Source organism: Hyaena hyaena, unplaced genomic scaffold, assembly GCF_003009895.1.
Source record: "Hyaena hyaena isolate Hyena2069 unplaced genomic scaffold, ASM300989v1 scaffold_398, whole genome shotgun sequence".
Lineage (NCBI taxonomy): Eukaryota > Metazoa > Chordata > Mammalia > Carnivora > Hyaenidae > Hyaena > Hyaena hyaena.
This window is the reverse complement of record NW_024081032.1, coordinates 1,002,045-1,026,527: the sequence shown is the minus strand read 5'-3', so window position 1 is coordinate 1,026,527 and position 24,483 is coordinate 1,002,045. Positions and strand designations below refer to the sequence as shown.

At 39.4% G+C, this 24,483-nt stretch overlaps 2 protein-coding genes across 2 annotated transcripts in view; one reads left to right on the top strand and one right to left on the bottom strand.

Annotated features, from left to right (window-relative positions):
* The window catches only part of NBEA (neurobeachin), a 693,804-nt gene that overhangs the window by 472,993 nt on the left and 196,328 nt on the right, over positions 1 to 24,483 (top strand). Inside the window, exon 40 of the mRNA XM_039251874.1 lies at positions 18,665 to 18,801. Coding sequence (XP_039107805.1) covers positions 18,665 to 18,801 — 137 coding nt within the window. The remainder of the gene's footprint in view (positions 1 to 18,664; positions 18,802 to 24,483) is intronic.
* MAB21L1 (mab-21 like 1) lies at positions 21,291 to 22,534 on the bottom strand. The gene has a single exon (XM_039251873.1). The coding sequence runs from the start codon at positions 22,532 to 22,534 to the stop codon at positions 21,455 to 21,457; it is 1,080 nt and encodes a 359-aa protein (XP_039107804.1). The 3' UTR covers positions 21,291 to 21,454.

Here is a 24,483-nt window from a genome sequence, read left to right as displayed (position 1 = left end):
AAAAACATTAAAAAATATTTTAATTTAAAAAAAAGTGGCTGAGGCTTCCCTTAATTCTGTATTTTCAGTCCATACCACATTGGGTGGCAGATGCCAGTAAACAAGTGGACTTATATTCATCATTCTGTTTACAAAATAGCACTTCTATTTCCAGAAGTGTACTGAAAATTATCTGGAAAGCTTTATGAAAACCTCCAGTGAGGGACACCCGGATGGCTCTGTCGGTTAAGTGTCTGACCACTGATTTTGGGTCAGATCATGATCTCAGGATTCATGGGATGGAGCCCCGCTGTTAGCACAGAGCCTGCTTGGGATTCTCTCTGTCTCTCTGCCCCTTTCTCTCTCTCTCTCTCTCTCTCTCTCTCTCTCAATAAATAAATAAATAAATAAATAAATAAATAAATAAACAAACAAACAAACTATAATTAAAAAGAAAAGAAAGGAAAAAGAAAGCTTCCAGTGATGTTACTACCAGTTAGTAATTTCTTTTTTTACCAAAGGATGTTCTTAGTAATCGTAAACTAGAAGTGGCACATTATTCTCCCTCTTCTAGAAAATGTTTAATAAGTTTATTCTAATGCCAACTCCTGCATATGCCTAGTCTAGTCACTGACACTTCTGTATCATGAAAATTATTTGTCCCATTTAAAACTCATCCTAAGTCTATGAACAAATGTTTGCCTTGAATTCCTAGATAAATGTTGAAGTTTTGGTTTTGTTGTTTTTGTAGTTTGTTTTACTAGTTCAGAGATTTAATCTGAAGCCATTTGGAAGTTTAAGCAGATGATGTCCATGATTTCTTTTCCCCGAAGATTTGTTTTCTCCTTTCCTGGTCTTATTCTTGATCTAAATAAGTAGAGAAAATTTGTAAACATATTTTCTTACCTTTTTTAGATAATGTGTTGTCTTTTCCTCATTCACATATGCTAATAAAATATGTTCAATAATTATACAATATACTTTAGGCTCTCTGGTTCTTAGTCCCCATTATAAAGGTAATTAATTAGTTTATACAAATTTGGCTGGTATCCTGAAGTTTGTTATAAAAAGATTTGCCCTGTACCATCAGAGACAAAATCCAATAAAGACTCATAACTTCTTTATGTTTCTCTCCTTTAATGGTAGCTAGAGTAGTTATTAATATTAATGATTTTTTAACTTTTATTTATTTTCGAGAGACAGAGAGACATGGAGCACGAGCAGGAAGGGGCAGAGGGAGACACAGAATCCAAAGCAGACTCCAGGCTCAGAGCTGTCAGCACAGAGCCTGGCGTGGAGCTCAAATCCATGAACCATGAGATCATGACCTAAGCCAAAGTCAGACACTTAACCAACTGAGCCATCCAGGTGCCCCTATTTAATACTTTAAACAAAATTCCCCAAATAACATTATTTGGGGTTAAAATACCTAAAAAACAATGAAAGTGTACTTGCAGTAAATTAACTAAAAACATATTTATATGGCTCTTGACCAACTCACTCTGTCAAGACTCTTCTAACTTGTCTTTTAAACAGATTTTTCTTTGAGCAGATCCACTCCTATCCATTTCCACTTGGCTCTAATTCATACTCTTTTTGCAGAATACTTGTATCCAATAAATCTTACACACTGTCCTAAAATATTCATCCCTAATCTGGTCAGTAACGTTCATCTTTAAAACACTGATCCACAGGGGCACTTGGGTGGCTCAGTTGGTTAAGCATCCGACTTCAGCTCAGGTCATGATCTCGCGGTTCATGGCTTCGCTGGCTCAGAGCCAGCTCAGAGCCTGGAGCCTGTTTCAGATTCTGTGTCTCCCTCTCTCTCTGACCCTCCCCTGCTCACGCTCTCTCTCTCTCTCTCTCTCTCTCTCTCTCTCTGTGTCTCTCTCTCAAAAATATATAAAATGTTAAAAAAATAAAAATAAATAAAACGGCGATCCACAAATGTGATGCTGAGCTTTGAATGCAGTAGAAAAGAGGGAGGGGATGGGTGTTTTGTGAAAGGAGAAGTGAGGGTAACAGTAACAGAAACAGTCTGCATAATATATAGGTGTGTGTAGGTTCATCTTGTAAATGCTGAAGCCTGTTTATTATCTAGTCTGGCAGGAGAGTGACAATGTCACACAGAAATCATTTTTAGAAGTTAATTACAAACCACTATTCTTAGGTATAAAAGAGTCAGCTATTTATAAACTTGCAGACCACATAAATATGTAACTTTTTGCTTGTCTTTGTCTCAAAAATTAAAACTTGTTAAGTAATAATGGCTTTCTTATATATAACTTACCGTTTTATATAGCGAAATAGTGCTAAGCTGCTACAGAACACTGGTATCACAGGAGATCTACATCATTAAAATCCAGGATATTCTAAAATTAATATAATCTGATACTGTTGTCTGAAAATATTATGTAAAATATCAAATGCCCATAGTCCATTTCTGAGATAAAAAGTACAGGTTTATCTTTTCATGATTTAGTGATAGGATTTGCATATTAGTAATGTATGAAATGTACCTTCAAAAATATACAAGTACTTAGAGTTGTTAGATTCTAGAGTTCTCTTGAATGAAGACACCATTTTTATAATAATAATGGTAAACCTAAGCCTGCTGATCAGCCTGATTTGTTTTCTTGTTCTTACAAAGGCACACAGATGAGGAGACCATGCACTATAGTTGGTCAATATGCAATATTTCTTATTAGTCAAGTTAAATTCAGGGAAAAAATACACTAATTAGAATAGAAAACTAAGGGAAAGTATTAATTTGGTTAAGATTAATTCTACTTGGGAGTTTAAAAGAGAAGATCAACTTTTGTTTATAAAATGAAAAAAAGAAAAAGAAGAATAGCTGGCATGTCTTCCTAGGAACCAGGCCGTGTGCAAAGAGCCTTATGTGCAGTAACCTATTTCATATTCACAGTAACCCTATGACCTAAATAGTCTTGTTACCCTAATTTTACAAATGAGGCTATCAAGGCCAAGAGAGATTAATTCATTTATGTAAGATTAAGAAGCAAATAAAATAATGTATTTCCTATAAAACACGTAGTTTATGGTTTGAATTAAAATATATCAAGTAGTATATTTAAATATGCATGTGTATATAAGACTCTTCTAAAATAATGTCAAAACAAGATCCTCAGCATATACCTCAATGTTTACATTGGTTCCATTATACTATTTTTAGGAGTCTATGAATATGCATAATAATTAATTCTGGTTTTATATATCAGTTCTCTAAAATCATTCTGGTAAGTTAAGAAAATTCGGTAGTGTATTTTTTAACACAGTTTTATTTAAATATTGACTCTCTCTTTTTTTTCCATTTTCTTTGGAGTTTTCTAGTTTTAATAAAGATAAAACGGTCCTCAAAGTTTTACAGCTTTAAATGTCATACAATTTTCTGTTTCACTTTTTAGTTCCCTTTCTTCCCAAGCTGTTCATCTCAAGAGGCAAGTTAAATGTGTGTGATTATTAATTGCTCAATTTATTATGCATTGTAGCAAGTGGCTAATATAATATAGAAGTATGCAAATCAGTTAAGTAATTATTATATTAATAACACCCAATGTTGTTTTAATTGCTTTTTTTAGTTTGTAGTGATTCACCAAAATGAATTAGCACCTAAGATTCCATACGTTAACTAAAAATTTCAATTTGCTAATTTATATTGTGACTTAATACATTGAAATTAATTAGTATAATTTAACTGATTTTAATCTAAAACCCCGATATATATTTTAATCTGAAACTTACTTTGCCAAGTTGTTCTTCAAATAATTATTAAGTAACTAAAATGTAAGATTAACTCAAATTTCTATTAATTGACAAGTGAATGATTTACTTCGACTGATAGCATTGTGTCCCACTGATAAAATGTACCTCATTTTCTTAGCATGGTAGTTCTGTCACATATGCTGAGTGAAAGTAGAAATATTTTCCATAACAGATTTGGAATTTGTACAGATTTCTTTATTGTTACTTCCAAATATTAGTCATTTTGCAAAGTTAGGGAATTCTGAGTTCATGTTGATGATGGTTGTTTATGGTTTGTCAGTTCTATGAATTATCAAAAAAATATTTGTTTATATATATGTCAGCTCTTATTACCAATGGTCCACCCATCCATTTAATGTCAGATAACTTGAAACATTCTCCACAGGCCTGCACCAATATCCAGACTGCTTTCTTAACCGGAAATATCCTTCACATTTCTCTATTCTACACCTTTCCTTATATCACTTATCAAAATCTCTACCCATTTTTTATACCTATTTAAACACTTCTCAAACTATTTCCTGACCAGTTTTGTCACTCCATAACCTTTGTGTGGTAACAATTTTATTGATACATAATTCACATTCAAACATAAAACTGACCCATTCAAACAACACAATTTAATGATTTTTAGTATATTCACAGAGTTATGCAGCCATCATCACAATTTTAGAACATTCTATTACACCAAAGAGAAACCTCCACACTCTTTCACTATTCCACCAATTTTCCCCTGCCCCCTCTACAGCCCTAGAGGACCACTAATCTACTTTCTGTCTCCATAGATTTGACTTTTTTGGACATTTCATATAGATATAATTGTATAATATATAGTCTTTTGTGATTAGCTTATTTTACGTATGTTTTCAAGACTCCTCTGTTATAATATACATGTCCTTTTTATGGTGAATAATATTCCATTGTATGGGTATATCACATTTTGTTTATCCATTCATTAATTGATGGACATTTGGTGTGTTTCCACTTTTTGGCTACTGTGATTAATATTGCTGTGAACATTCATGTGCAACATTTTATGTCAACATATGTTTTCATTTCTCTTGAAATTGCTGGGTCAAATAATAACTCTATCTTTCACTTTTTGAGGAACTGCTAGACTCTGTTACAAAGTGGCTGCATCATTTTACATTCCCATCAACAGTATGTGGGGATCTGATTTCTCTTCATCTTTACTGCTGGTTATTATCTGTCTTTTTATTATAGTCACTCCTCAAAATTTTGATTATATCATTCTTAATATACTGATATAATACAAGATGTCCTTTTAGATGTTTTCTTTTTCCTTTTAGATTGCAAATTCCTTAAATATAGTGACCATCCCATGTATCTTTGAACCAGAAAGAAATCTAACACAATTACTGCCCTAAAAAGGTTCCCACTGAAAAAGTTTATGTAGGTTGAAATAAACTAGAGAGCTGAAATCATTATCTAGTTAATTTATTCCAAAAGCAAACCAAACAAAACCATACAAAACCAAAAAATTTGAGCTATTAAAATTAAGTGTTTGGGGGCTCAAATTATCAGATCATCTATTCATACTAATTCAGTCATTCAAAGTATTCAACTCATCAGTTGACTTTTGCAGGGTAAGAACTAAACTAATCTTTCTTCTATTGCAGTTTTTGCTAATTGTATCACTTTTAACTAAATGTCTCTTAAGACTCCCATTTTTAAAGTCAAGATACCACTGTGACTCTTAATAGAAAAAATAAATATTTTCTCTATCCCACAGAAAAGATATTCTATAGCCCAGGGATTATAATGTTATTTTTGAATACTTAAAAAGAGTTAACTAGTATAAAAAACTGGCAACACGGGATAGAAGTGTTAGAATATAAACGTTAGATATTTTTATGTGGCTTTTTCAAAGTGATAGATTTATGATCCTTTACACACACACACACACACACACACCACATACCATACAACAAAGTCAAGATTCCAGAACTCAGAAAAAATGCATTACGTGAATTTAAGAATGAAAAAAATATAGAAATGAGGAGGACAGCTACTAAGAGAAGCAGGATGTAAGCAATAAGAGATTCCCCTAAGTGGCAGTCAGCTTCCCTGCAGGACACACCTTTAATGCTGTAAGCAGTTCTCAAGTATGTTTTCACTGATGTTTGAGAGCAGTACCTTCGCAGACTGTTTTTCTGGTTGTTAACTGGTCAAGTTTTTTGTCCATTTTCTGTTATCTTTATTCTATTAATTCAAGGAGAATGCAGATATCAAATAATTGCAGGAAGGAATTGCTTAGAATTCGTCTTAAGGTTGACCATTCCCGCCTCCCTATTTTCTTCCATTCACAAACCAACTGATTAGCTTACTCGTCAACATCTATGAAATATTTAGGATACAGAATCTCGGACCCAGAGACTGATAGAAGAAAATCATCAGAATGACTGGTCCTGCCACCACTACCTCTCAGCAACTTCAATAACCAGGAGGTTACCACGTAAGATATGTTTGCCCTAATAAGTGAAAGTAGACAATCCAGATGATCAGATTAATGGGGCACCTGGGTAGCTCAGTTGGTTCGGCATCTGACTCTTGACTTTGGCATGGCTCATGCGTTTGAGCTCCACGTGAGACTCTGGGCAGACAGTGCGGAGCCTACTAGGCATTCTTTCTCCCTCTCTCTCTCAAAAATAAATAAATAAACATTTTTTTAAAAGAAAAGGTGATCAGATAGATACTATTGGAATGTGCAGATACCAGAGGCAAAAGTTGTTTATATATACATTGAACGTTACCTTAAAAACTGAGGCAAGAAAGGTGGGTAAAGCAAAATATACAACATATAAGGACGAACTCAAGATTCTAGGAAAATACAATAAAAATATTAACAGACTAGAATAACAGAATCCTAAAAGCTAAGAATTTTTCAGGGAAATTATGTTATTAAAAAAGAAAAAAGTTTGAACCTAAACACAGAAAAGCTTTATTATAATTGTTTAATGGAATAAGAGAATACATACTACAGAAGGAACAAGTTCAGTGTTAAACAGATAAACACATACTCAGATCATCTCTGCTTGAGCCAAACTACTGCACACAATCCAGTTTGAATATGGTTAATAAACCGTCTTTCCCTAACAAAACTAGTATTTTTACAAGATTTCTCCACATTTATTTTATGTTGTTTTAGTTACAGAGTCTAACTAGAATTGAATCAATCTGATATTTGTATTTAGGGTGAAAATGCCTTTTAAACATTCTGGATTCTCTAAGATGCATTTTGCTCAGTATTTTCCCCTTAGTTTTTAAGCCCATGTGTATTTCAAGGGAAATTTAATCCATATGTCCCTGACTCACTCACACTTAACTCATCAAAATATTGTTTAGTAAAAGCCATTTGATGTTGAAAAAGCCTTATGAGTCTTTATAAGTCTTTTTTCCCTCTCTTTGAATTAGGAAGTTGCTTTGCTAGTCATAAATACTATACCCAAAGGGTTCGCATTCAGCTTCAAACACAGAATTCACAGAGCTCTCGGACACAACATTAACACATGCCCATTGCCTACAAAAGCTAAAATATTTAAACTTCTAACTCAATTTTTTGATTCAGTTAAAGAGTTGTAAAAATAAATAGAAGCTTTACCTTGACTACCTAGCCTTTCTACTGTCTCCTCGTTATTTTTGCAATGTCTACAAGACCATTTTAGAATCTGCAACATTTTGCTATAATCCATATTTTGTTAGTTCCAAAAATGTATGTCTACTTCAGACATACAGTCTGTAAAAATGCTTTTAAGGTGTTCTTAATTATAACACATCCCTGCTAGCCAAACTACATAAATTTAAAATATAATAAAAGACAAATTCAACTATCATTTAGTAGTTCATCAGCCATGATTCAAATAATATATTGCATTCTTGCATCTTTTCTTAAGAAACCATCCTTTGTTACACTGCAGGCGTTTCACAAACCACAACAATGTCTATCCTTCCTAATACAGTTCAGGTTGAAACCTATTTTTATTTTTTTACTTGTTTCTCTGTACAGAGAATATCCCATAAAGTAATTCCTCTACACATGTATATTTCTAACCTGAAAACCAGAGGTGATAAAAACCTGAACTAACTTATCAGTAGACCAACTATGTCCTATATGTAGGGGACTAAGCTCTCCGATGCCATGTTTTGTAAAAAGTCTGTGAATGAGTACATTAATCACCTACTGGAAATATATGGTTCATCTTGTCTGTCACACGTGGAGGAAAAACCAGTGTGAGATAAAAAAAAGAAAAGAAAAGAAAAGAGAACTTTTCCTACTGCCAGACTATGGATGTCGGCAACTTGGGGAAGACGAGATGAGTATTCATCAGCACTTTCTGCCACACCTGGGAGGACTCCAGTGGTCTCTCCAAGAGACTCTGGCACTAATTCAAACATTATATAAAAACTGACTTTGCCACTACATTGAAAGCTGTACTGTACAAAAAGACAAGTAAGTTTTTCTGCAGGGTGAAAATATTGTATTTATTTGATTATTTTATTTCCCCGACTTGGTGCCCCAGAGCCAGAGTGATAGCCTGCAGAAGGTACTTAAGCAGTCAGCACTAAGGACAAGTATTTACATGGCGATCAACTTATAAGTTATCGCAGCGGAAGCTGCTCCCTCACTTCTAATCATCAGCCCAATAAATATAAGTGTAGAACTTTTCATCAGTAAAAAAGAAGAGAAAGTCAGACTAAGTTGCCTGTCTAAATATTGTATTTTGTATTGTATCTTTTTCCAGATAAAATGTTTAGGCACTTTAATTGATCAGACAATGACTAATTGCAACATTTTATGCTTTTTTTTTTTAATTCAAAAGTTCTGTTGAATTTCTTGCATCTTAAAACATTTTTTTTATTTTTTTTAACATTTTTTATTTATTTCTAGGAGAGAGAGACAGCGTGAGCAGGGGAGGGTCAGAGAGAGAGGGAGTCACAGACTGAAACAGGCTCCAGGCTCTGAGCTGGCAGTCAGCACAGAGCCCGACGCGGGGCTTGAACCCACGAACCGTGAGATCATGACCCAAGCGAAAGTCGGACGCTTAACCGACTAAGCCACCCAGGCGCCCCTTGAATTTCTTGCATCTTAAGTCACTAACAAATAAAACTGCTTAGTTGTAGCCTTATTACAGTTCAATTTGCATATAAAACAGCAGTGTTAAGAGCCAGGTATCACAAAGACTTACTTAAGATTGAGCTAGAAGGAGTCTCAATTCACCAACCAGTTTTCAGGGGGGAAATGGGCTCAATAGGTAGGAAGGAATATGTGTGGATGGGCAAACAAGGCTGGGAAACATAATTTACATTTGTTGCAAGAAAAAGATACTATAAACAATAACTATCAACTCTCAGTTATGTATCACAGTTCATTTTAGGATGTGGAAATTAGGGTATTTACTCATTATCACATAACAAGCAAAGAGAGAAGCTGAGATTCAAACCCTTTTTTCTGCCTGTGTTAAAGCTCTTGTTCATTCCACTGTTCCATTATATATAAACTAGTGTTTGCTTTTGATTCTAAGTTGCAGCCCATTGGTGGGTAAGCAAATCAACTATGTGGAGGATTACCCACATTACTTGTAAATGAAATAAAAGAGAAAAGAATAAATTCAAGTACAAGTCTCAATATTTAATATCTATTATATGCATGATATTACGGTGAGTGCTTGGAGTAAAAAGACACATATGATTAAAGTTTCTGCTTCCAAGGAGTCTACAGGAAAAATAGACGATGAAAAACAGCAGCAACATAGATACAAAGGAAACAACAATAACACAAAAAAAGGCCCCTTGACCACCATGTGGATTCTGCAAGGCCTTCCTAGAATAGATGTTTCCTATCTTGAGTCCAGAAACATAAGTAAAGGATTTCCAAAGATTTAAAGAGTTGTTACTGTAGACAGTGGAAAAACATCTTATACTAAAATATCACCCTCCCTATGAAACTATAGTAGTTCTAAATTATTCAGGTAAAAGTATGAGGCAGGGACTCTCCGAAGTTGACACTAACAAGCTCCTGAGGGAGCTTTATGTGCCGTGAGGATGCTGGAGTTTTATCCTAAAGGCCACAATGAGATAGTGAAGGATTTTAAGCATGGCAATGATAAGATCCAATTTAAAATTTTTTAAACAAATCACTCAGGCCACTATGTAGCTTATGGTTTTAGGATGCCCAAACTTGAGGTAAAAGGCTGTTGTCCAAAGTAGAGGCAATGAGAGCCTGAACCAAGTTTAAATTGGTAGTGGCAAGAAAGGAAAGGGGACACTTCGGAAAAAAAAAAAAAAAAAAAAAACACTTGGAAGGTAGTATGTCAGGGACTGTAATAATGCGCTGGTTGTGAGGAGCAAGAATGAGGAGTACCTGGCCCCAGGGGGTGGGAATGATCTAGGAACTATTAAATACATTTGGGAATGCGCAGATGCAGGGTTTTAGGGGACAGGAGAATGAAGATGATTGATTCAGCTTGGTCAGATGGATATCTGACATTTTCAAACAGATGTGAAGGTTTGGAATTTGGAAGCCATGTTGGACAAGGAGTTTATAATTAAAACCACTGAAATCACCCAAGAAACGTTGAGAATACATACAGAGAAGAGCAGCAGGCCAAAGTCGGAGCCCACCAAGCACACCAACAGGGAAGTCAGACAGTAAGAGAACAATAAAGAAGGGTATGCTCCAGAAGTCAGGGAACTCTCTTCTTGTTCAACGTTTTTCAAACTGAAATTCCTTAGAACACAGGTATTTTGAAATATGCTAATGAGGGGGGGAATATCGCTAAATCTATTTAGAAAACTCTGAGTTTAAATATAAAATATTATGGAGGGGTTTTTTTTAAATTGATGGATAGACTTTTCTGAGCTTTTAACACATTAATTCACTTGTGCTCCTCGACCACTGTACCGTAAGTGGAGGATCAGAGTAAAGCCAAAAGGAATAGGGGGGAAAGGAGGGAAAGGAAGGAAGGAACAAAGAAAAGACAGTAGCTAGGGAGGGCAGAGAGGGTACGACCAAATCCCAGGTACAGTAAGTAAGTGGTTTGAACAGGATGAAAGATACATTTTCTGAAATGGGGAAGAAATAATGACCAACGCAGAAGCAGAAGCCTTAGGTAGAGGAAGGCATCAAGATAAATGACACATTTTCATTTTTCTCCAAAATATGAATACTTCATTTACTACATAGCAGGATGGACATAGTGAATTTTCTGGGAAGGAGCCATATATCTAACCATCTTCTCAACAAGATGTGTGACCACAAAAAAAAGCATAAACACCACTGTGCCACATTGTAATACCTTGACTTCAATCTTTGATTCCTTAACCTGAAACATCTCCCATTCCCAACTTCAGGTGTGTTTTCAGTTTCATCTCCTACTGTCCCTTCCCCCTCACGCACCCCAGGCACTGGCCAGTCTTACTTTTCTTTGTGTGCATACTGCAGCTGTGTGTTTGTTCAAACTCTTCTGCTCTGCTTACAGTGCTCTCCCCTCTCACGTCCGTCTGTCCACATCCTACTCAACCATTACAGCTACTTCAAATACCATTGCCGTCATCCTGTCCCAACCACAGCTATAGCCAAAAAGAGGCTGGGTGGAAACCATCACAGTTCAGTGAATGTCTATGGAATATTTTTCTGTCCGTCCCTTGTTGGGAGGCAGTATACATACAGTTAAATGCCCTGACTTTGAAGTCAGAGAACCGGGTCAGGATCTTATCTCTACCATTTACTAGTTATATGACCTTCCCTAAATTACTTCACCACTCCGTCTCATTTTCTGTCTGTAAAATGGACACAGTAGCAGTACCTATAAATCATAGGTTTGTTGTTATGAGGAACAAATGAGATCAGTTCATGTCAAGCGCTTAAACAATACTTAGCTACCTTTTCTCCCTTATGTCATTACGGTGCCTCTATATTTCTTACCTTTATGATGTACTATCAGCTCTCGAGTAAAATTCATGTCTCATACTTTACACTGTGCTCTCTTAGTACCCAAAACGGGGAATAATTTCTGTTGACCACATGAGTAAATGGATGGATGCAGAGTTAAGTATGTTTCTCTAAGCATTTAATTTACAAGGAGGGAACAACTTAGCAGGGAAAATATGGCAGTTATACAATTATGCCGTTTAAAGAAAAAATAGTATGCATGTGACATAGGTAGAATGACCAATGACATTATAACTCTTTTTGGTTTTCAGCGTATCTTTTATTTATGTTTTCTCTAAAATGCAGTGTCTTTCATATTTTTAAAGAGCACTTTGAAATCAATTCCAGAAAGATGTAAAGGGTGTGATCTGTTCATGTAAGTGGCCTTTTTACTAGGACATACAAATGCAACAAGGGCTTATATCTTTTTCTGTATTCAATTCCATAAAGACAGACTGCATACTATGCAACAGACACTGTGTTAGAGGAAGAAGGTAACACCCTTTTCTTTAAGTAGCTTATGCCAAAAGGGAAGAATAGACCTTTAAACACATATATTATATATATTATAAGGCTGCAGTAAACGTGCACCCATGAAGGCTAGGCACTTACTGCAACCAGGGGTACAAAGACTTGGGCCTCCTGGTCCAATAGATTTAAATCATCTCCTCTGGTTTATTCACTCATCTAGTCCAGTAGGAATTTACTCTTCTCAATCATTAAATGATATTCTCGTGCCATAAAAGAGTCACTACCCTTCCAGAAAGTGAAAAATGTATTCCACATGTTGAACTAAATGTGATATAACTAGAAACACAAATCTCATCTGGATCACCTAGCAAATCAAAAGGCAGAACAAATGAGCACAATGAACATTAAAACTACCACTGTTATTTAGTATATTTCTGTGCTAAAAATAACTCAGTTATATTTGACTTAGCGTATATATGCTTTATAAGCTCCTCCTCCCCATTCAGTTACTCATTGCCTTTGTGGAAAATGCAGCCATTTTTGTTGGCTTATTTTTAATAGAAAAGATTATCTGTTCTACAAATATATTGGAAAACCTAAATGATAGGTTAAAATTAGAGCCTATCAGATTATCTCTTGGTATATTTAAGAATTATTTATTATAAACACACTAAATGTTCTACCATGATGAGCAGATATTTTGTTAAAAGGCAGTTTTCAATTGCTCTAATACAGAGAGCTCCATTCTTTCTGTTTCCATTTCAGGATGTATTGAGTTTTACCAGAGGTAGGTTTACTCAGATCTGAAAACACTGATGTGGTTCTTAAAAACCTGTCTCACTTTGTACAATAATAATCTAAGGAAACCAGTGTGTTATGGGGATGATTGGTTATTGTCCATCTCAGTCTAAAAATATATTATTATTTGGGGCACCTGGGTGGCTCGGTTGGGCCTCTAACTCTAGATTTCAGCTCAGGTCATGATCTCATTATTGGTTCTGTAGAGCCCTTCTTAGGGCTCTGTGCTATCAGCACACAGTCTGCTTGGGATTTTCTCTCTCCCTCTCTCTCTGGCCCTCCCCGTTTCATGTGTTCACGTATGTACACACACACTCTCTCTCTCTCAAATAGATAAACTTAAAAGTATATATAATTAAAGGCAGATTATGTTCAGGAAGTCACCAAAGAGCTTAAGAAGCTGCTTCTTGGCCACAGTGAGCTTTGTATAAAATTCAGGTTTATAGAGTCTTTATAACCAATAGTGTGTGTGTGTGTGTTTGTGTGTGTGTGTGTGTGTGTGTGTGTGTGTGTTTGGGAGGGATGGAGAGAATAATGCTGGAAGTTAAATTCATAACTCTTGAGGTATGTATTCTATTAGTTGTTCACATTATATTTTTTTTGATTCAAGCATAAACCTTCTATAACTATTTTCCTACAAGTTTTTGAAAGCTTCAGAGGATTATTATTCTGAAAGTATATTTGGACCACTATCAAATATTCTCTGTACATAAAGAAAAGAGTCACTGTCCAGAGAGTTTGTTACTCTACTTTCTTTTTTCTTGGGGCATTTCAAATGCTTGAAAGCCAGGCAACTGTCCTGGCTACGAGAAATCTCAGGTCTTCTGCAGCATTTCCTCTTAACCCCCTCACCCCTGGGCACATACACAAACATCTCCATTTTCTTTATGCCTAAAGCTTTCCTAAGATTTCAAAACGGAGTCCCAGCTTTCTCATATCCTTCATGAGTTTCCTTTAAGTTGTTTTGAGATTAAAGCATGTTGTTCTTTGAATTCTATGGGGGAAATGTTTTCTTTAAATTGATACTGCCATACTTAAAAATAATAGAAGTCCAATGCAGGTAGATACTTTACATATGTTCAGTCACTCACACTAGGAGTTTTTCCTACAAATTGTATCACATTATAGAAGAAATTATAAAAATTACTTCCATATTAAATTTTATCTTAAAAAATTTTTAATGATATGTTTTGCCACTAAACAAAGGATTTCAGTTTAGTTATATTTCTTTAAGTAATGTCAGGATTTTAAGCTTAATAATTTATAAAGATTAGTCAATGCTTATTATCCCCAAATAATTATCTTTTGCATGTTCCTAGAGCAGTTTGAGCATGTGGTTTTAAAGTAATTGAGGTTGAAGAAAATCTATCTAGTAAATAAAGCTTTTATTAATATTAAACTAAGTCTAAAAACTATTCACGTGATACTAAAATTAATTGTAACTTCATGTACACTAAATACAGGTTTGGCCAATTGAAATTCATCAAATAATTGTAATGATGCCAATTTTCATTAAGCTTCAGCTCTTTGTCCCTATATATTCTTTGGTGTACTATATGTTGAAACTTGTAAAGAATCTTAGCCTTGTTTGAAAATTTAATTGCCATAATTGCCTGTTAATACCTCATATGGTATTGACCCCCCCTAAATTCCTGCATGTGAGAAAAAGAAAAGCAGCCCTTGACCTCTGAACACTTGCCTGACTCTAATAAGGAAGCTCCGTATTGTCAGGAGCTAGCGTGGAGCTCACAGCTAGGCCCTGGTTTCTTCCTGTTGGTCATAAACAATCTCACAGAACACCAGCATCAGACAAGACCTCATGGTGATGATGTGAGGCAAAAAAATAACTTTATAATTTTGGGGAGGCATAGACAAAAGCAGGGTCACTCTGTGTCCCACATAAATACCAAACATCCCCCACCCCATCTCTGGTTTATATGGGGGACTGTGCTTCTTTGCTAAGTATAGCTTTAGCCTAGATCTTGCCCTCCATCCCTCTAGATAAGATTTGTTAAGACCCATGATCACAGAATTATCCCTGCTTCCTGACAGAGCCCAACTCAGAGTAAAGCTGAGCTCCTTGAACCCTTCTCAGAATCACTTAACCAAAGCCCAGATCCTACAGAGTTCTGTACTAAGTTGCCTATTTCTCACCTCATTGCACCGAGCAGTAAATCCAACTTCTTCAGCTACAGATGTGTTCCTGGCAGTCTTTGACAAGAGAGTATTGACACATTCATACCCCCCAAACTGCCAATATTGAACTAGTAGTTAGGTAAAAATGATGTAAAAGAACCTTGTATGCTGTAAAGCTTTATTAAAAAGTTTATGTATTACTAAGATTTCCAGACTTGGAATTTTGTTTTCAGTGGAATCATCCAAACCCACAAGTATTTTTTAACATTCTACTTTTTAAATCTATTTGATGAATAGTTCCCTTTTCAAATATAAAACATATGTATTTTCTACTCTAGGTTTACCATCTCAACTGATTAAAGATGGTGTGACTCTAAGGAGAAGTTTATTCATTTAAAGATTCTTTTCATTATGCTTGGGTGATCTTCTCATTCAGATTTTAAATTAGCATTGAAATGAATGTCAAGTAATATCCCTATCCTTTCAAAAACAGTGATGGATCAATATTTCTTAAACATTACCTGCCAATTCTAAAAGTAAATAACGCTTATTGTTGCTTTAGTTACCACTTTAGATGGTGGTGTTTTAAACTCCTGTATTGTATGCATCAGTACCGGGGAGGAGGTTCTGACCCACCCATCTGTTTAATGGCCATCACTGGACTTCAGAGGGTGCTAAGAGCACTATTGTGATGTATCTTGGAGATCCCTACATTCAGTCCTGAACTCAGCATATCAAGCAAAGTTGGGAGCTTGAATGTGTACCCAGTTATCTCCCAGGGCAGAGTCTGCAAGATCGCCATCTCTCTGGCATCCACAGATGCTGCCCTTTTTAAACTGTTTTTATTTGAAAAGGGATCCCAGGTTTTCAAATGGAAAGTCTTCCACATGGAAGATCTGGTTTGTGATGGTGTCCTATGTAAACATTTTAGTATCAGATCCCTAAAATCCAGAAATCCAGAGGCTCCCCCCAAAGGGATTAAAACATAATCCCCTCCCTCTCTTGCTGTAGTGGATTAACTCTGTATTCTCTCTGCGGCTGGTTTGCTCCCTGAAGGCTACAACAAAAAGACTCAGTGCTCCTTAAACATGCTGTGGAATTGGAAGTTGTAATTGGAGATTTCCAAAGGACAGGGGTAAAAATGACACACTATTAAGGCCGAATATTTCATGACGCATCTTTCTGAAAGAGGGACCAGTTCGAAGCCCTTTTATAAGCCCCCAGAAAATCTCAATTCCATAGAATGAGATTGAAGTAAAAGCAGAGGCAAGCGTAGTGTCCTTTCGGAAACGCACTGTTGAAAGTTCACAGAAACGTGTACTTACAGACCGCAGTGTCTTTCAGTAAATCAGCGTATATGGTTTTGATAATGTGTTGCGTGATTTTTTTTTCGATTTTTCCCAATTTAATTGTTTGAATATGTTAAATTACTTTTTAAGAGAAAGGAATAGTTCGCCATTTTAAATGCTTTTGACCACTCTTCGTCTCCAAATGCCAGAAACCACTGTTAAAACCAGAAATCACTAGCCTTCGGTGCCTAGCATGGCGACTTTTCTAAGGTTTTAGCAAGGCCCAACGACGTATCCGAAGGCACTGTTTTCAGTGTCAGTCACATCACCTTGCGTCTCACCTCGCTCCAATCGAGAGCAAGCATGCAGTCAGGATTCCTCCACGAAGGAAGTACGGAAAGGGGCATCCAAAGGAGCGTCCTGGCGGCGTAAGGGTTAAGGGAGCGGCTGGAGCCGGCCCGGGCGTTGGGGGATTCCGGGGCGGACGCGGGAGGCCGGAGGCGCCGCGCAGCGCGCGCACAGACCCTCCAATAAACACAAAGGAGGGCCTGGGGAATAGAAACCCAAATCCACTTGTAATCGTACAAGAGATTCGGGCATAATTACTTGAGCAACCTAGATTAAGATTGATGAGCCTTTAAAGTGGCGCTTCAGATCGACCGCCTCGCCCTTTGGAAAGAAAAACCCCGTGCAGCCGAGATGGACCCCGACTCCGCTCGGCTACGGGCGGGAACCGGCGGCCCGGCACCCAGGCCGGGAGTCCGCGCGCCCCGGGGCCGGGCCCCCCGCCCCCCGCGCCCCGGTGCGGGGCTCGTGGGGGACTGAGAGCAATAAACTAAAAGACAGAGCTTCGCGTTAGTTCGACCCAGGCGGTCCCGCTCGGGGTGGGGGGGGGGGGGGGTAGGGCTGACCCTGACACGCTCTGCTTCCTTAACCACCCGGTGCGGCGCCGCGGACGCCGGCCGGGGCCTCTCTGCGCCTCCCGCCGCGGGGACGGCCCGGCTTTGTGCCGGACGGTAGCGGACTCGGGGTGTGCCCCTCGCTGGGAACGTGAACTTCTCCGCAGCCCCGGGCCCCGCCGGGTCGGGCCTGCTAGCGGCGACCTTGGCGGTGGCGGCGCGAGCGGGTCTCCCCGCGAGGAGCCGCCGCCGCGGGGCCCGCGCCCGAGCGGCCGCAGGGGACCTGCCTTTTTAGTGCCTTTATCCTGCTGTTCCTGTGCCTCTGTTGACCTGTGCTTTTCAGGACGGGGAGGGGAGGGGATGGCTGGGGGGTGAGATGCAAGGGAACGTAAGTCACCCTTGCTACCCCCCCCCCAAAAAAAAAGAGAGACAGAGAGAGAGAAGAAAAAGAAATAAAGCATGATTTCTGTTTCCCTTGTCTGTATTTTGAGAACAGGATAGCAAAGAGTGCCTCCCCTTTCGGGAAATCTTAAAGGGGCAGTTAAATAACCCCCTTTGAGTTAAAACTCTAATGCGTAATGTTCAACATTAACCCAGATTGAGGGAGTTCGAAGTAAGCACCTTAGTAGGCACACTTTCTAAAACAAAATCTGTTACTGAAGATTAGTTTCTCTAGTTTCCAGAGTTGAGAAATGGCACTTTTGGCACGCTTTTCGGAGAATCGCCTTGTTCGAGCGTTTTACGGTTTCATCACTTTTGACTGATTCTCTGTGAAAATCCCTGCTACGATTTTGGTTCTTTTGTGCATAAGCAATGCATCTAATGTCGTCGCGCGCGTGTGTGTATGTGGCGCGCCTTAGGACGCCGACGTTCCTCTTCATGCAGGATGGAAACCCGTCAGTACAGTGGAATTCTAGACCTACACCCTGTACCCCTTCCCGTCCTCCCGCCCATCCGTGGGGAGCCCCGTGCCGAGCGGAACGGGCTCCCCGGGCTGGCGGGCCTTTGGGGGCCGCGCCGGCCGCCTCGGGTGTCCGGGAAAGCCGGCGGTGCTCCGCGGAGAACCGGGGCATTTGTGGCATTTCTAGGCGGAGGTCACAAAGTCGCTTGCCAAGGGTCACTTGTTCGGTATTCTGACCCCGTGGGGCTTTGCAGAATTATGTATCTCCACTCTCGTTATAAGATAATGTGCAGAAGCCAGGCAGACCTTATCTCACATGAGAGGAGCTGGCCGCAGGACACCGGCGCCGGTTGCTTAGCACACCCTCAAAAATAAAGACCTGGGGGCAGGCACCCTTCGGGAGGGAGCGCAGGCGGCCGCGCGGACGCAGCCTGACTCCCGTACACTTGTCTTTCAGGCCCAGTGGTCCTCAGTACCCCAGCCCAGCTCATCGCTCCTGTGGTGGTGGCCAAGGGGACTCTCTCCATCACCACGACAGAGATCTACTTCGAGGTAGATGAGGATGATCCCGCCTTCAAGAAGATCGACACGAAAGTGAGTGAGAGTGATTCCGTAAACACTCCTGGTGGCTTTGTGGCAGGAAGTGGTTTTCAATTTTGCTTGGTTTTAAATGACAGGGGGGGAGGGGAGCACATTTCCATCTTTGTCATAGGAAATAAAATGAATGAAATAACACATGCTCTGTTTCATGGGACTGAAGAATAGATTAGTTGATTTTAAATCCTGTGTTACCAGAGCGTGCCCATTTTAGCACTTTCTCCATGAGAGCCTTTGTCTGCACTTGGTAGATTTGATAGTTAAGCCAATTGTTCAAAAGTCTCTGGGGTACAGCATCCATCCCAAGCTCTTTGGGAAGACTGGGAAGGGTTTTCTGACATCTCTTCAGATCACTTTTAATTTCCAGAAGTATGGACTGCAGTGTGAATTATTATTCATTAAAAGATTCTAAGGAAACTGGGGGGGGTGGCGTTTAAATATAAATTCATCTCCATTATTACATCCATTTTTCATCTCCTGAAATAAGAATGAGCTTTACATGTGAATTTAAGAGCAGGAGAAACTGATTTCTCTGAGAAGCGGTGAGTTAAAGTGTACAGGTCATAGATACTAGCAATCAGACATTTGAAGTTTGTGTTCTTCCCATGGGCATAATGCCGAAGATACATATTTGGACAATTGAAATGCATAAATATTTATTTGTTCAGTATATCTTATCGTGTAGATTTTAAAACCTGATATTGGGACAGCTCTATACCCTGCACGTTCTTTTCAAATCAATGTGACTGTTGTTTTAAGTTTTCTGTTACCCTGCAGTTTGTAAACTTCATTTCTGAGGTTAAGAATTCAAGTGTCATGCTAGATATTCAAGCATCAGTATACAAAAGGTCTTCCTTTGCAGGATTTCTCAGAAGCAGTTATTTTAAAATAGTCAAAAGACAAATGCTCCCACAGATCCAGAACTTTATTACCTGTATTTAATTTTTGTATGAAAATGAAGTATTATAAAACACGATTCATAGGAGAGGAACCGAAATTCTAAAATAATCTACCTCACATAATTAACTGCGTACTTGTAGGTTGGTTAGCGCTCTCAGAACTTGTTGACTTTTAAAATACTTGAAAGAACAGTCAAAGGACTTCTTGTACTTTCTAACTGCCAAAGGATGGCATGGTTAAAATGAGTTGAAATGCAGTGTATTTGATTTCCAAATAATTTAAAGTTTGTCTGTATGCTTTTATCATTAGCTTGCCCTGTAGAGGAAAAAGAAATTTTGGGCTTCTGATTAACTTCCTCAGCTAATGGAACACTAACTGCATAAAATAAGATTTCACATAAAATGGTCAGAAATAATCTTTAATTTACTAGCACAGTTAGTTTTCATATACAAATTTTGAAACTCTCATTCTGACTTTGAGTGCACTTTCTCTGAGTTAGTCTGATGTTTAACCCCGCAGTCGTTGAGGCTGTCATAGTTTTTCCTTATATGATCAGAAATGCTACAGAAACTAATCCAGAAGAGCAGACTTGCAACGGTAGATTTAAATGTGCCTGTTGTAGAAAGAAATAGTCTCATAAGTAGATCATTAGCTTCTGTAGCTGTACAAAGAGTTTTCTCTGGTATTTTAAGGTTTTATTTTTAATAATGCCATTAGCAGTCTCCTCAAAGTGTTTAAAATATCCAGGTGGGGTCAGTTTCCAAAATGAAGCATTACATCTTTTGATAGAAAAACTATTGAAAGTGAGACACAACAACTTTTATTTTACTTCATTTATTAGCTTCTAATTAAATAAAAACCAGCAACAGAAATTAAAATCTAAGTCACAAAAGTAGTTATCCAGTGTATTTCAAGTGCATTTTCAAATATATAATTCAGATATTCAAGCGTTATTATATAAGCTGAATTCAAATTTCTTTGAATATATTTAAATAACATTTCAAGTATATTTATGGAATGTTAGAAATAGAACAAGCATTATATTTGAAACAACATGTAAACTTTTTAAAGTTCAGACACTTTCAAAGACAGATAAAAGTACCAGGAGGAAATCTACCTTTAAATGGTATCTTTGTTAGTGGACAATGTCTGGAAGTATCCAAAACGGCAATTTAACTTCTGTTCACCAAATCACAAAACACCAACATCCACACTTTCAAAGACAATGTGAGATCACAATATTTGTTACAAACCAAAATAGACATTACACTTCCCTTCAGATGGCATATCCAGATCGTGTTTACTCACAGACAGATGCACCTAAATCACCAGGATTCCTATAATCCTTTGATAGTTGGGCAGAGTGTTCTCTGTGGTCTTGCATTACAGCCGGGTTTGTTTTCCGAGTGTTACTGTGTACTTTTCAAGGGAGATAACGAAATCCTTTGTAAAAGGAGTCTTCTAATACTTGTGGGTTTGGGGTTTTGTTTCTGTTTTTGTTTTTTGTTTTTTTTTGTTTGTTTTTTGTTTTTATTTTTGTTTTTTTCCTCTTTCCGCTTTCCCTACTTCTTTTTCTCCCCTTGGAGGAGTGGGTGAGATGATGCCTAAACATTGTATTGTTATTCCTTTTGAAGGAAGAGATTGTTTGCACTGACAAGTGGACTATCAGATAGGAATCGAACAGGAAGTTTACACCGAAGTAGGTCTTTGAGAAGAGCAGTCGCACTCAGGCTCTTGAGGCGACTGTCCTCTAAAGTTTCTCCAAGCTTTTCGGGTTGGTCAGGATCTCTCTTGCCAGCCGCCACGTTTGCTTGGCAGCGTTCTCCAGCGCCGAGTGAGGTTTGCCTTGAAACAGATCTAAGTTCGGGAGGAAGTAGTGAGGGCACCGCCGGCACTGCAGGCAGGAGATAAGCTGCAGCAAGATCCCGTTAAGCCGGTCGCCCAGGCACGACTCGTCCCAGTCCGACTCCCGGGGATGCTTTTCGCACTCGTACGAAACCAGAGTCTTCATGTGGTAATTGTTGAGGGGCTGGCCTGGCAGCTCCAGGTGCCGATCCCGCAGGGTTTTGAGGACGGACAGGCACTTCTTCCTGCAGCCCCCCATCTGCAGTCTGTTCTCGGCCTCGGCGAACTGCAGCACCCAGGCGTCGCTCTCGGCCGAGCTCTGTTTGCCGGCCAGGGAGTGGCACTCCTTGGACAGGAGATTGAAGCCTTCCGCTTTGACCTCGGCCACCCGGTTGGGCCCCGGCCAGGGGATGTGGGGCAGTGGCCAGTGGGCAGCACTCCTGGGCCAGATCCCGGTGCATTTAAACGCCGGGGTGATCTGCACCACGTACCTATCTCGGATTCTCAGTTTCACTTCGCTGGTGTCCGCCACCATCTTTACCACATCCCTGTAGCTGCATTTGTCCACCGCCTGAGCCACCAGCGTCTGGAACCTGGACCGGATCTTGCGCGCCGAGAGGTAGCCGGAGGCGGTGATGAATTCCACCCAGAGGGACATGCTCCGCTTGCGCCCGTCGCTCAGCTTCAGCACCGCGCAGCCGGGCAGCGAGCCGTCGTCCACGAAGTTGAACACCCCCATCTGGTTCAGGTAGAGCACCACTTCGAATTCGGTGGGGGAGATGACCTCGAGGCCCTCGTAGCGATTGTCCATCTCGTTGAGAGAGCTGATGAACCGCGGCTCCTGCACCTCCACTTCCTTCAGCACGTCGGACACGACTTTGCAGACTTCCCGGATCGTTTTCGCGATGGCAGCTTTCCTGGCTTGGCACTTCTCATTGTAGTACTTGTTCAGATGGTAGACCAGCTTGGCCTGCGCCGCGATCATGTTGGGGCAGAGATCCGGATTGTACACCGGAGTCTCGCAGTAAGCTGTGGGATCCAATGCGGCTGCTAGAGCTGGAGCCAACTTCGGTGCAGAAACGGGCCGCCGCGCTCAGAAACGCACCCAGACGCGCTCTCGGTCCGAGGTGCCCGCAGCGGTGGCTTCCCAGCCTCCGCTCTCTCCCCCTTCCTTTTATCTTTGCGCCCAGACGGTCTTAAAGTGAAAGACGGTTCTCCCCCCCACCCCCCCTCCACCCTCTCTCTCTCTCTCGGTCTCTCTTCCTCCTTTAAAGAATCCTTGTGTGAGAGGAACGCACGGAGAGATCACCTTCTCCGCAAATGAAAACAAAAGTTGCGCCGAGACCCAGCAAAGCTCTTCCAGGAGTCAAAATAATCAACCCTTTCCGTATTTATTTACGCCTTCCCGTAACCATCGTGCATGCTGGACTGTGAATCAGAGGGAGGAGAAGTGTGCCGAGTGTGTGTCGGGGGTGAGTGTGCGTGTCTGTGTGTCAGAAGAAGCTGCTGTTGGTTTGTCTAAGAGCCCAGATGCACTCGTGTGGAAATTATAAAGGCAGGGCCAGGCAGGCTGGCGGCCAATCGCCACCAGGCTCGTCACACAGCCTCCTTCAGCTCCAGGCCGGCTAATTAATCCCCCCTCGTGGATATAGGCGCACAAACTAAAGGTAGGAGGCTGCTGCCGGCAGAAAACCACCCAGGCCACCTAGACAGTTTTGGAAATCAAGAGGAACCTCTCTCAGCTTCGGTATTAATTGAAGCATATTGACGTTTTGAAAAGACTTGGCAAAGTGGTTCTCTTCTGTGTTGAAAACCCTGCTCGTCTTTTTACCGCGGAAATGCAAATACAGGTGTCTTAATGGTCCTCCATCAATTAGTGAACTAGGAGGCGTCTTCTGAAACAAGAGTCACTAACTTACGTTTAGAATAAGATAATTAACGTCTGTGAGTCCTTGAGGTCTTTTTAAATGCAGGTCGAGAGTTTGCTCTTTCATGTCTATGCAAGTTGGCTTTCGATGGACTGATGCCTCTGTGATTTTTTGGATGTTCCCGTAATGTCAGAATGTTGTTGTTGGTTTTGTTTTTTTTTTTTTAATGTTATGAAGTGTTTTATCTCTGGTTTTTCCCCATTTGCAGTTGTTGAAAGGAATCTGAAAATTATTGTTTTGTTAGATGCCGTCTACTCCCCTGTAAGTTAGGATGGTTAAAAAAAAAATGTTTAGTATTTTTCCCCGTGTCCCTAACTGCAGCCCTCTTTGTATTTGGTAGACTCGCCAACATCATCCGGACAGTGAGTTTTATACGCACTGGTAGAAGTATCTTAAAACATAACTTATCTCTCTGATCGAGAGACTATTGTAATGTGAGTTCATAGCGAGCTGTATTTTAATATGTGAAATTAAGGCAAGATCATAGAGATGAGACCTACTGGCAGATAACTGTTCCAAAAATTTTCAGGCTCAGGATTTCTGGCTTGCTTGTTGATGTGTAATTAGGGATATACCTCCTCTCCTAAGTGTCCTTAGTGGTGACCTGACAGTAGATTCCCAATTTTATACCATTTCATGTGATTTGATTGAGGGAAAAAATTGGTTAAGATTTTAAAAGAAAACTAATTCGCAGTCATCCAGGGTTTTAAATTTTTAAATGTCACTTTGGAAAACTGAAAAAAAAAATCAACATTTCCAAGTTTTGGAACCTCAATGGGGGGAGGAGGATGGACTTATGTAGAACATGTTTTTGGTTTTGTTTTCTGGTGACACCAATTGTGTCTTTAATGTACAGGAAAGGAAATAAATACTACCTAGGGATTATGTAGTATTTAAAACCCAGGCAGATTTCTAATGCCTACCTTTAATTTAGATGCCGTCTCTTGAAAATTAACAATTATTTCCAGCCAAAATCTTGTAACTCCTGGTAACAGGTTTGTAGGCA